Consider the following 12,264-nt stretch of genomic DNA (forward strand, 5'->3'; position numbering starts at 1 on the left):
AAAATGTTTGTTGTGACTTTATTTGACTGTTTAAGGACAAAAGCTGGAGGGTCAGAGTATAGACAGGACTAAAACTACTCTGGTGGTCTGTACAGTCAGCTTTAAAGAGACGTTAGGGTTAGTCTTTAGAGGACAGAGCATGCTCGTAGGTGTCCTGTCCTGCAGCTCCGTGTCTCCAGGTTGTGTCCGTGCGGCTGTGCGTACAGTAATCATTTACAGTATCCATGTGGATTACCTTCACCATTTCACTCAGAGTCTACCGGGGAGCAGGCTTAACTTTACAGGCTGGGTGTTTTTACTCCTCCTCCTCCTCCTCCTCCTCATCGTCATCCTCGTCATGACAGTGGGTGATCTCCTGAGGAGTCTGAGGGAACAGGTTGGGAGGTTTGATCTCGCTGAAGGAGCGGGTCAGCTGGTTGCGTTTGCACTCCAGGTCCTTGCAGTCGCTGCAGTGTGTGCGATTGCGCGTGGCCAGAGGCGACTCCATGTCGATGTCCACGTGAGCGTGCTCCACCGTCGACTCGTGGGGCATCTTAGTGAAGAGCAGTGACATCAGACTTACTAAATGCACCCCGGTTCTTTGGATCAAAGGTTTGCTAAATTGCCCACAGATGGTGTGTGTGTGTGTGTGTGTGTGTGTGTGTGTGTGTGTGTGTGTGTGTGTGTGTGTGTGTGTGTGTGTGTGTGTGTGTGTGTGTGTGTGTGTGTGTGTGTGTGTGTGTGTGAGAGAGAGAGCCTGGAACAAGACAAATACGCTCACCTATAAATATTAATGAGGGAGGAACTGGAGCTAAAGACTAAAATCTAACGGCTGCATTTGTAACATCAGTTGCTGCTGTTTAATAAACCTTTCTCACCTGAAGAGGCGGACCACAAACCGGCAGCTTGCTGCCTTTTAGGACTCACCTGTCTCGGGAATCCGTTCTAGAAGCTGCTGCTGCTCACAGCATGAAAAGGGTTGCAGCTCTAGTTCAGCAGCCGGCACCCTTCCCCACCAGAGAGCCGTTATTACCCGCTTCCCCCAGTAAAGAAAAGACTGGGAGCCACAGCAGCCGCGGCGTTGTGGGCGGGGCCTACCGGGCCTGAGCAGGTGATGCTTTTTGACGCGTCTCCTTGTAAAACATGTTTAAAGTGTTCAGAACCCAAATCCAGGCTCCGTCTCGTTGGCTGTAATTAAAGTGATGGAGATAACGGCTCTGGTGTTAAACGGGTTTATCCGTTTCTCTTTGCAACAATCTTCACTAAACGGTTGAAAGGCGGGGCTCGCACTGACCCGATAGGCGGGGCTCGCACTGACCCGATATTTCCCGTATTTGACTGTTTGTTTGGACGGAGAGACCTCAAGCCTGTTGGTCGTTTAGGAAGAATTACCCCGACATGTGCAGGTGGCTGACATTTTAATCATTATGCACACAGAGGAGGTAGCTAATTCCCATCAGAACATCTGAGCTGGACCCCGCCCAACGCAGCTCGCTGTCAGCGCGCACGTAAGGTGGAGAGCTCAGTCATGGGGCGGGATTTATGCTGGTCTTTCATGCCGTCTCCACTTGCTATTGGACCACTAACAAGGTAATGGACTCACCACATCATGCCAGACAGGGCAGCCCACCCCACTCTGCTGGAGGAGACCTCTACAGCCTAGTTCATGCTGGTCAGCTCCACGAGAGACGCTCTGATACGTTGGCTGCTTTAACGTGTCGTCAGACACATTCAAACCGTTTTTAAAGGAGAAGTTTAACTTTCCAGTCAACTAGTGTTGGTCTCCGCACTCGCCCTGATGAAGCTTTAGAAACCAGCCTGAACCTGCTCCCATGTGGGAGGAGCCTCTCTTTCTCCCTCACTCAACTACGATCTCTCTCTCTCTCTCTCTCTCTCTCTCTCTCTCTCTCTCTCTCTCTCTCTCTCTCTCCCTCACTCACCTAATGTCTCTCTCTCTCTCTCTCTCTCTCCCTCACTCACCTAATGTCTATCTCTCTCTCTTTCTCTCCCTCACTCACCTAAAGTCTCTCTCTCTCTCCTTCACTCACCTAATGTCTCTCTCTCTCTCTCTCTCTCCCTCACTCACCTAATGTCTCTCTCTCTCTCTCTCTCTCTCTCCCTCACTCACCTAAAGTCTCTCTCTCTCTCCTTCACTCACCTAATGTCTCTCTCTCTCTCTTTCTCTCCCTCACTCACCTAATGTCTCTCTCTCTCTCTTTCTCTCCCTCACTCACCTAATGTCTCTCTCTCTCTCTCTCTCTTTCTCTCCCTCACTCACCTAATGTCTCTCTCTCTCTTTCTCTCCCTCACTCACCTAAAGTCTCTCTCTCTCTCCTTCACTCACCTAATGTCTCTCTCTCTCTCTTTCTCTCCCTCACTCACCTAATGTCTCTCTCTCTCTCTTTCTCTCCCTCACTCACCTAATGTCTCTCTCTCTCTCTCTCTCTCTCTTTCTCTCCCTCACTCACCTAATGTCTCTCTCTCTCTCTCTCTCTCCCTCCCTCACCTAATGTCTCTCTTTCTCTTTCTCTCCCTCACTCACCTAATGTCTCTCTCTCTCTCACTCACCTAATGTCTCTCTCTCTCTCTCTTTCTCTCCCTCACTCACCTATGGTGTCTCTCTCTCTCCCTCACTCACCTAATGTCTCTCTCTCTCTCTCTTTCTCTCCCTCACTCACCTATGGTGTCTCTCTCTCTCCCCCTCACTCACCTAATGTCTCTCTTTCTCTGTCTCTCCCTCACTCACCTACGGTGTCTCTCTCTCTCTCTCCCTCACTCACCTAATGTCTATCTCTCTCTCTCTTTCCCTCACTCACCTAATGTCTCTCTCTCTCCCTCACTCACCTAATGTCTCTCTCTCTCTTTCTCTCCCTCACTCACCTAATGTCTCTCTTTCTCTTTGTCTCCCTCACTCACCTAATGTCTCTCTCTCTCTCTTTCTCTCCCTCACTCACCTAATGTCTCTCTTTCTCTTTCCCTCACTCACCTAATGTCTCTCTCTCTCCCTCACTCACCTAATGTCTCTCTCTCTCTTTCTCTCCCTCACTCACCTAATGTCTCTCTTTCTCTTTGTCTCCCTCACTCACCTAATGTCTCTCTCTCTCTCTCCCTCACTCACCTAATGTCTATCTCTCTCTCTCTCTCTCTCACTCACCTAATGTCTCTCTCTCTCTCTCCCTCACTCACCTAATGTCTCTCTCTCTCTCTCTTTCTCTCCCTCACTCACCTAATGTCTCTCTTTCTCTTTCCCTCACTCACCTAATGTCTCTCTCTCTCCCTCACTCACCTAATGTCTATCTCTCTCTCTTTCTCTCCCTCACTCACCTACTGTCTCGCTCTCTCTCCCCCTCACTCACCTAATGTCTATCTCTCTCTCTCTCCCTCACTCACCTAATGTCTCTCTCTCTCTCTCTCTCTCTCTCTCACTCACCTAATGTCTCTCTCTCTCTCTCTTTCTCTCCCTCACTCACCTAATGTCTCTCTTTCTCTTTCTCTCCCTCACTCACCTAATGTCTCTCTTTCTCTTTCTCTCCCTCACTCACCTACTGTCTCGCTCTCTCTCCCCCTCACTCACCTACGGTCTCTCTCTCTCTCTCTCTCTCTCTCTCTCTCCCTCACTCACCTAATGTCTCTCTTTCTCTTTCCCTCACTCACCTAATGTCTCTCTCTCTCCCTCACTCACCTAATGTCTATCTCTCTCTCTTTCTCTCCCTCACTCACCTACTGTCTCGCTCTCTCTCCCCCTCACTCACCTAATGTCTATCTCTCTCTCTCTCCCTCACTCACCTAATGTCTCTCTCTCTCTCTCTCTCTCTCTCTCTCTCTCTCTCTCTCTCTTTCTCTTTCCCTCACTCACCTAATGTCTATGTCTCTCTCTCTCTCCCTCACTCACCTAATGTCTATCTCTCTCTCTCTTTCTCTCCCTCACTCACCTAATGTCTCTCTTTCTCTTTCTCTCCCTCACTCACCTACTGTCTCGCTCTCTCTCCCCCTCACTCACCTACGGTCTCTCTCTCTCTCTCTCTCTCTCTCCCTCACTCACCTAATGTCTATCTCTCTCTCTCTCCCTCACTCACCTAATGTCTCTCTCTCTCTCTCTCTCTCTCTCTCTCTCTCTCTCTCTCTCTCTCTCTCTCTCTCTCTCTCTCTCTCTTTCTCTTTCCCTCACTCACCTAATGTCTCTCTCTCTCTCTCTCTCTCTCTCTCTCTCTTTCTCTCACTCACCTAATGTCTCTCTCTCTCTCTCTCTCTCTCTCTCTCTTTCTCTTTCCCTCACTCACCTAATGTCTATGTCTCTCTCTCTCCCTCACTCACCTAATGTCTATCTCTCTCTCTCTTTCTCTCCCTCACTCACCTAATGTCTCTCTTTCTCTTTCTCTCCCTCACTCACCTACTGTCTCGCTCTCTCTCCCCCTCACTCACCTACGGTCTCTCTCTCTCTCTCTCTCTCTCTCTCTCTCTCTCTCTCTCTCTCCCTCACTCACCTAATGTCTATCTCTCTCTCTCTCCCTCACTCACCTAATGTCTCTCTCTCTCTCTCTTTCTCTCCCTCACTCACCTAATGTCTCTCTTTCTCTTTCTCTCCCTCACTCACCTACTGTCTCGCTCTCTCTCCCCCTCACTCACCTAATGTCTCTCTCTCTCTTTCTCTCCCTCATTCACCTACGGTGTCTCTCTCTCCCTCACTCACCTACTGTCTCGCTCTCTCTCCCCCTCACTCACCTACGGTCTCTCTCTCTCTCTCTCTCTCTCTCTCCCTCACTCACCTAATGTCTCTCTCTCTCTTTCTCTCCCTCATTCACCTACGGTGTCTCTCTCTCCCTCACTCACCTACTGTCTCGCTCTCTCTCCCCCTCACTCACCTACGGTCTCTCTCTCTCTCTCTCTCTCTCCCTCACTCACCTAATGTCTCTCTCTCTCTTTCTCTCCCTCATTCACCTACAGTGTCTCTCTCTCCCTCACTCACCTAATGTCTCTCTCTCTCCCTCACTCACCTAATGTCTCTCTCTCTCCCTCACTCACCTAATGTCTCTCTCTCTCTTTCTCTCCCTCACTCACCTAAAGTCTCTCTCTCTCTCTCTCCCTCACTCACCTACTGTCTCTCTCTCTCTCTCCCCCTCACTCACCTACGGTCTCTCTCTCTCTCTCTCTCCCTCACTCACCTAATGTCTCTCTCTCTCTTTCTCTCCCTCATTCACCTACGGTCTTTCTCTCTCTCTCTCCCTCACTCACCTACGGTGTCTCTCCAGGGTATCTGCAGGTTTGAGGGAACCAAATTTAAGACTTTTTAAGACTTTTTTAAGGCCACTTTGACCAAATTTAAGCTATTTTTTAAAATTAAATTTAAGCTATAATTTCCAGTTATTGCCTGGAACCGGTGCTAACCACGTCGCGAACGTGGGATTAGCCATCCAGTTACCATTAAACTTGCACTTCTCCTTGGCGCAAGCTCCCACTAGCTTAACCAGCTAATGTGCTCATCTAAAAATAGCCCCCTTTCACAACCAACTGAATGTGTACGGTTCCGCTTACGCCAACATCGTACACAAAAAACGCTGAACACCAACTAGGAATTCATGAAAATTTTATAGAAATAAAATAATCTTGTTTAGTGGGCCTTTGGTATTTTAAGACCTTTGGAAACTGTATTTAAGGATTATGTGTCATTTTTAAGGATTTTTAAGGCCTTAAAATTGGAAAAGCCAATTTAAGACTTTTTAAGTCTTTTTAAGGACCCGCGGATACCCTGTCTCTCTCTCTCTCCCTCACTCACCTAATGTCTCTCTCTCTCTCTTTCTCTCCCTCACTCACCTAAAGTCTCTCTCTCCCTCACTCACCTAATGTCTCTCTCTCTCTCTTTCTCTCCCTCACTCACCTACGGTGTCTCTCTCTCTCCCTCACTCACCTAATGTCTCTCTCTCTCTCCCTCACTCACCTACGGTCTCTCTCTCCCTCACTCACCTACGGTCTCTCTCTCTCTCTCTCTCTCTCTCTCCCTCACTCACCTACGGTGTCTCTCTCTCCCTCACTCACCTACGGTGTCTCTCTCTCCCTCACTCACCTAATGTCTCTCTCTCTCTCTCTCTTTCTCTCCCTCACTCACCTAAAGTCTCTCTCTCTCTCTCCTTCACTCACCTAAACTCTCTCTCTCTCTCTCCCTCACTCACCTAATGTCTCTCTCTCTCCCTCACTCACCTAATGTCTCTCTCTCTCTCCCTCACTCACCTAAAGTCTCTATCTCCCTCACTCACCTAAAGTCTCTCTCTTTCTCTCTCTCATTCACCTATGGTGTCTCTCTCTCTCCCTCACTCACCTAATGTCTCTCTCTCTCTCCCTCACTCACCTAAAGTCTCTCTCTTTCTCTCTCTCATTCACCTATGGTGTCTCTCTCTCTCCCTCACTCACCTAATGTCTCTCTCTTTCTCTCTCTCATTCACCTAATGTCTCTCTCTCTCCCTCACTCACCTAATGTCTCTCTCTCTCCCTCACTCACCTAATGTCTCTCTCTCTCTCTCCCTCACTCACCTAAAGTCTCTCTCTCCCTCACTCACCTAATGTCTCTCTCTCTCTCTCCCTCACTCACCTAATGTCTCTCTCTCTCCCTCACTCACCTAATGTCTCTCTCTCTCCCTCACTCACCTAATGTCTCTCTCTCTCTCTCTCTTTCTCTCCCTCACTCACCTACGGTCTCTCTCTCTCTCCCTCACTCACCTAATGTCTCTCTCTCTCTTTCTCTCCCTCATTCACCTACAGTGTCTCTCTCTCCCTCACTCACCTAATGTCTCTCTCTCTCCCTCACTCACCTAATGTCTCTCTCTCTCCCTCACTCACCTAATGTCTCTCTCTCTCTCTTTCTCTCCCTCACTCACCTAAAGTCTCTCTCTCTCTCTCTCCCTCACTCACCTACTGTCTCTCTCTCTCTCTCCCCCTCACTCACCTACGGTCTCTCTCTCTCTCTCTCTCTCTCTCTCCCTCACTCACCTAATGTCTCTCTCTCTCTTTCTCTCCCTCATTCACCTACGGTCTTTCTCTCTCTCTCTCTGCCTCACTCACCTACGGTGTCTCTCCAGGGTATCTGCAGGTTTGAGGGAACCAAATTTAAGACTTTTTAAGACTTTTTTTAAGGCCACTTTGACCAAATTTAAGCTATTTTTTAAAATTAAATTTAAGCTATAATTTCCAGTTATTGCCTGGAACCGGTGCTAACCACGTCGCGAACGTGGGATTAGCCATCCAGTTACCATTAAACTTGCACTTCTCCTTGGCGCAAGCTCCCACTAGCTTAACCAGCTAATGTGCTCATCTAAAAATAGCCCCCTTTCACAACCAACTGAATGTGTACGGTTCCGCTTACGCCAACATCGTACACAAAAAACGCTGAACACCAACTAGGAATTCATGAAAATTTTATAGAAATAAAATAATCTTGTTTAGTGGGCCTTTGGTATTTTAAGACCTTTGGAAACTGTATTTAAGGATTATGTGTCATTTTTAAGGATTTTTAAGGCCTTAAAATTGGAAAAGCCAATTTAAGACTTTTTAAGTCTTTTTAAGGACCCGCGGATACCCTGTCTCTCTCTCTCTCCCTCACTCACCTAATGTCTCTCTCTCTCTCTTTCTCTCCCTCACTCACCTAAAGTCTCTCTCTCCCTCACTCACCTAATGTCTCTCTCTCTCTCTTTCTCTCCCTCACTCACCTACGGTGTCTCTCTCTCTCCCTCACTCACCTAATGTCTCTCTCTCTCCCTCACTCACCTAATGTCTCTCTCTCTCTCTTTCTCTCCCTCACTCACCTAAAGTCTCTCTCTCCCTCACTCACCTAATGTCTCTCTCTCTCTCTTTCTCTCCCTCACTCACCTACGGTGTCTCTCTCTCTCCCTCACTCACCTAATGTCTCTCTCTCTCCCTCACTCACCTAATGTCTCTCTCTCTCCCTCACTCACCTAATGTCTCTTTCTCTCCCTCACTCACCTACGGTCTCTCTCTCCCTCACTCACCTACGGTCTCTCTCTCTCTCTCTCTCTCTCCCTCACTCACCTACGGTGTCTCTCTCTCCCTCACTCACCTACGGTGTCTCTCTCTCCCTCACTCACCTAATGTCTCTCTCTCTCTCTTTCTCTCCCTCATTCACCTAAAGTCTCTCTCTCTCTCCTTCACTCACCTAAACTCTCTCTCTCTCTCTCCCTCACTCACCTAATGTCTCTCTCTCTCTCTCCCTCACTCACCTAATGTCTCTCTCTCTCCCTCACTCACCTAATGTCTCTCTCTCTCTCCCTCACTCACCTAAAGTCTCTCTCTCCCTCACTCACCTAATGTCTCTCTCTCTCTCCCTCACTCACCTAAAGTCTCTCTCTTTCTCTCTCTCATTCACCTATGGTGTCTCTCTCTCTCCCTCACTCACCTAATGTCTCTCTCTCTCTCCCTCACTCACCTAAAGTCTCTCTCTTTCTCTCTCTCATTCACCTATGGTGTCTCTCTCTCTCCCTCACTCACCTAATGTCTCTCTCTTTCTCTCTCTCATTCACCTAATGTCTCTCTCTCTCCCTCACTCACCTAATGTCTCTCTCTCTCCCTCACTCACCTAATGTCTCTCTCTCTCTCTCCCTCACTCACCTAAAGTCTCTCTCTCCCTCACTCACCTAATGTCTCTCTCTCTCTCTCCCTCACTCACCTAATGTCTCTCTCTCTCCCTCACTCACCTAATGTCTCTCTCTCTCCCTCACTCACCTAATGTCTCTCTCTCTCTCTCCCTCACTCACCTAAAGTCTCTCTCTCCCTCACTCACCTAATGTCTCTCTCTCTCTCCCTCACTCACCTAAAGTCTCTCTCTTTCTCTCTCTCATTCAACTATGGTGTCTCTCTCTCTCCCTCACTCACCTAATGTCTCTCTCTCTCTCCCTCACTCACCTAAAGTCTCTCTCTTTCTCTCTCTCATTCACCTATGGTGTCTCTCTCTCTCCCTCACTCACCTAATGTCTCTCTCTCTCTCTCTTTCTCTCCCTCACTCACCTAATGTCTCTCTCTCTCTCTTTCTCTCCCTCACTCACCTACTGTCTCTCTTTCTCTCCCTCACTCACCTACTGTCTCGCTCTCTCTCCCCCTCACTCACCTACGGTCTCTCTCTCTCTCTCTCTCTCCCTCACTCACCTAATGTCTCTCTCTCTCTTTCTCTCCCTCATTCACCTACGGTGTCTCTCTCTCCCTCACTCACCTACGGTGTCTCGCTCTCTCTCCCCCTCACTCACCTAATGTCTCTCTCTCTCTTTCTCTCCCTCATTCACCTACGGTGTCTCTCTCTCCCTCACTCACCTAATGTCTCTCTCTCTCCCTCACTCACCTACGGTGTCTCTCTCTCCCTCACTCACCTAATGTCTCTCTCTCTCTCTCTCTCTCTCCCTCACTCACCTAATGTCTCTCTCTCTCCCTCACTCACCTAATGTCTCTCTCTCTCCCTCACTCACCTACGGTGTCTCTCTCTCCCTCACTCACCTAATGTCTCTCTCTCTCTCTCTCTCTCTCCCTCACTCACCTAAAGTCTCTCTCTCCCTCACTCACCTAATGTCTCTCTCTCTCTCTTTCTCTCCCTCACTCACCTAAAGTCTCTCTCTCCCTCACTCACCTAATGTCTCTCTCTCTCTCCCTCACTCACCTAAAGTCTCTCTCTCCCTCACTCACCTAATGTCTCTCTCTCTCTCTTTCTCTCCCTCACTCACCTACTGTCTCTCTTTCTCTCCCTCACTCACCTACTGTCTCGCTCTCTCTCCCCCTCACTCACCTACGGTCTCTCTCTCTCTCTCTCTCTCTCTCTCTCTCTCTCTCTCTCTCTCCCTCACTCACCTAATGTCTCTCTCTCTCCCTCACTCACCTAATGTCTCTCTCTCTCCCTCACTCACCTAATGTCTCTCTCTCTCCCTCACTCACCTAATGTCTCTCTCTCTCTCCCTCACTCACCTAATGTCTATCTCTCTCTCTCTCCCTCACTCACATAATGTCTCTCTTTCTCTTTCTCTCCCTCACTCACCTACGGTCTCTCTCTCCCTCACTCACCTAAAGTCTATCTCTCTCTCTCTTCCTCACTCACCTAATGTCTCTCTCTTTCTCTCCCTCACTCACCTACGGTGTCTCTCTCCCTCACTCACCTAAAGTCTATCTCTCTCTCTCTTCCTCACTCACCTAATGTCTCTCTCTTTCTCTCTCTCATTCACCTACGGTCTCTCTCTCTCTCCCTCACTCACCTAATGTCTCTCTCTCTCTCCCTCACTCACCTAATGTCTCTCTCTCTCTCTCTCCCTCACTCACCTAATGTCTCTCTCTCCCTCTCTTTCTCTCCCTCACTCACTTAAAGTCTCTCTCTCTCTCTCCCTCACTCACCTAAAGTCTCTCTCTCCCTCACTCACCTAATGTCTCTCTCTCTCTCTTTCTCTCCCTCACTCACCTACGGTCTCTCTCTCTCTCCCTCACTCACCTACGGTGTCTCTCTCTCTCCCTCACTCACCTAATGTCTCTCTTTCTCTTTCTCTCCCTCAATCACCTATGGTCTCTCTCTCCCTCACTCACCTACGGTGTCTCTCTCTCTCCCTCACTCACTTACGGTGTCTCTCTCTCTCCCTCACTCACCTAATGTCTCTCTCTCTCTCTCTCTCTCCCTCACTCACCTAATGTCTCTCTTTCTCTTTCTCTCCCTCACTCACCTAATGTCTCTCTTTCTCTTTCTCTCCCTCACTCACCTACGGTCTCTCTCTCCCTCACTCACCTACGGTGTCTCTCTCTCTCTCTCTCTCTCTCCCTCACTCACCTACGGTCTCTCTCTCTCTCCCTCACTCACTTACGGTGTCTCTCTCTCTCCCTCACTCACCTAATGTCTCTCTCTCTCTCTCTCTCCCTCACTCACCTAATGTCTCTCTTTCTCTCTCTCTCCCTCACTCACCTAATGTCTATCTCTCTCTCTCTTCCTCACTCACCTAATGTCTATCTCTCTCTCTCTTCCTCACTCACCTAATGTCTCTCTCTCTCTCTCTCTCTCTCTCCCTCACTCACCTAATGTCTCTCTCTCTCTCCCTCACTCACCTAATGTCTCTCTCTCTCTCTCTTTCTCTCCCTCACTCACCTACGGTCTGTCTCTCTCTCTCTCTCTTTCGCTCCCTCACTCACCTACGGTCTGTCTCTCTCCCTCACTCACCTACTGTCTCTCTCTCTCTCTCTCTCTCTCTCTCCCTCACTCACCTACGGTGTCTCTCTCTCCCTCACTCACCTAATGTCTATCTCTCTCTCTCTCTCTCTCCCTCACTCACCTACGGTGTCTCTCTCTCCCTCACTCACCTAATGTCTATCTCTCTCTCCCTCACTCACCTAATGTCTCTCTCTCTCTCTCTCTCCCTCACTCACCTAATGTCTCTCTTTCTCTCTCTCTCCCTCACTCACCTAATGTCTATCTCTCTCTCTCTTCCTCACTCACCTAATGTCTATCTCTCTCTCTCTTCCTCACTCACCTAATGTCTCTCTCTCTCTCTCTCTCTCTCTCCCTCACTCACCTAATGTCTCTCTCTCTCTCCCTCACTCACCTAATGTCTCTCTCTCTCTCTCTTTCTCTCCCTCACTCACCTACGGTCTGTCTCTCTCTCTCTCTCTTTCGCTCCCTCACTCACCTACGGTCTGTCTCTCTCCCTCACTCACCTACTGTCTCTCTCTCTCTCTCTCTCTCTCTCCCTCACTCACCTACGGTGTCTCTCTCTCCCTCACTCACCTAATGTCTATCTCTCTCTCTCTCTCTCTCCCTCACTCACCTACGGTGTCTCTCTCTCCCTCACTCACCTAATGTCTATCTCTCTCTCCCTCACTCACCTACGGTGTCTTTCTCTCTTCCTCACTCACCTACGGTGTCTCTCTCTCTTCCTCACTCACCTAATGTCTCTCTCTCTCTCCCTCACTCACCTAATGTCTCTCTCTCTCTCTCTTTCTCTCCCTCACTCACCTAATCTCTCTCTCTCTCTCTCTCTCTCCCTCACTCACCTAATGTCTCTCTTTCTCTTTCTCTCCCTCACTCACCTATGGTCTCTCTCTCCCTCACTCACCTAATGTCTATCTCTCTCTCTCTTCCTCACTCACCTAATGTCTATCTCTCTCTCTCTTCCTCACTCACCTAATGTCTCTCTCTCTCTCTCTCTCTCTCTCTCTCTCTCCCTCACTCACCTAATGTCTCTCTCTCTCTCCCTCACTCACCTAATGTCTCTCTCTCTCTCTCTTTCTCTCCCTCACTCACCTACGGTCTGTCTCTCTCTCTCTCTC

At 48.9% G+C, this 12,264-nt stretch overlaps 1 protein-coding gene and 1 long non-coding RNA gene across 3 annotated transcripts in view; both read right to left on the reverse strand.

Moving 5' to 3' along the window:
* nt5c2b (5'-nucleotidase, cytosolic IIb) overlaps positions 1 to 12,264 on the reverse strand; it is a 42,799-nt gene continuing 30,535 nt past the window's right edge. For both annotated transcript variants that reach the window (XM_070552016.1, XM_070552017.1), the window contains one exon: positions 1 to 532. In XM_070552016.1, coding sequence (XP_070408117.1) covers positions 296 to 532 — 237 coding nt within the window. In that variant the 3' untranslated portion in view covers positions 1 to 295. The remainder of the gene's footprint in view (positions 533 to 12,264) is intronic.
* LOC139070269 (uncharacterized) lies at positions 8,236 to 9,093 on the reverse strand. Its single transcript, XR_011520808.1, has 2 exons — positions 8,989 to 9,093; positions 8,236 to 8,288 (listed from the first exon to the last, which is right to left on the reverse strand). It is a non-coding gene; the product is annotated as an uncharacterized lncRNA (long non-coding RNA).

The sequence above is a fragment of the Nothobranchius furzeri genome, chromosome 6 (assembly GCF_043380555.1).
Source record: "Nothobranchius furzeri strain GRZ-AD chromosome 6, NfurGRZ-RIMD1, whole genome shotgun sequence".
In the NCBI taxonomy this organism is placed as follows: Eukaryota; Metazoa; Chordata; class Actinopteri; order Cyprinodontiformes; family Nothobranchiidae; genus Nothobranchius; species Nothobranchius furzeri.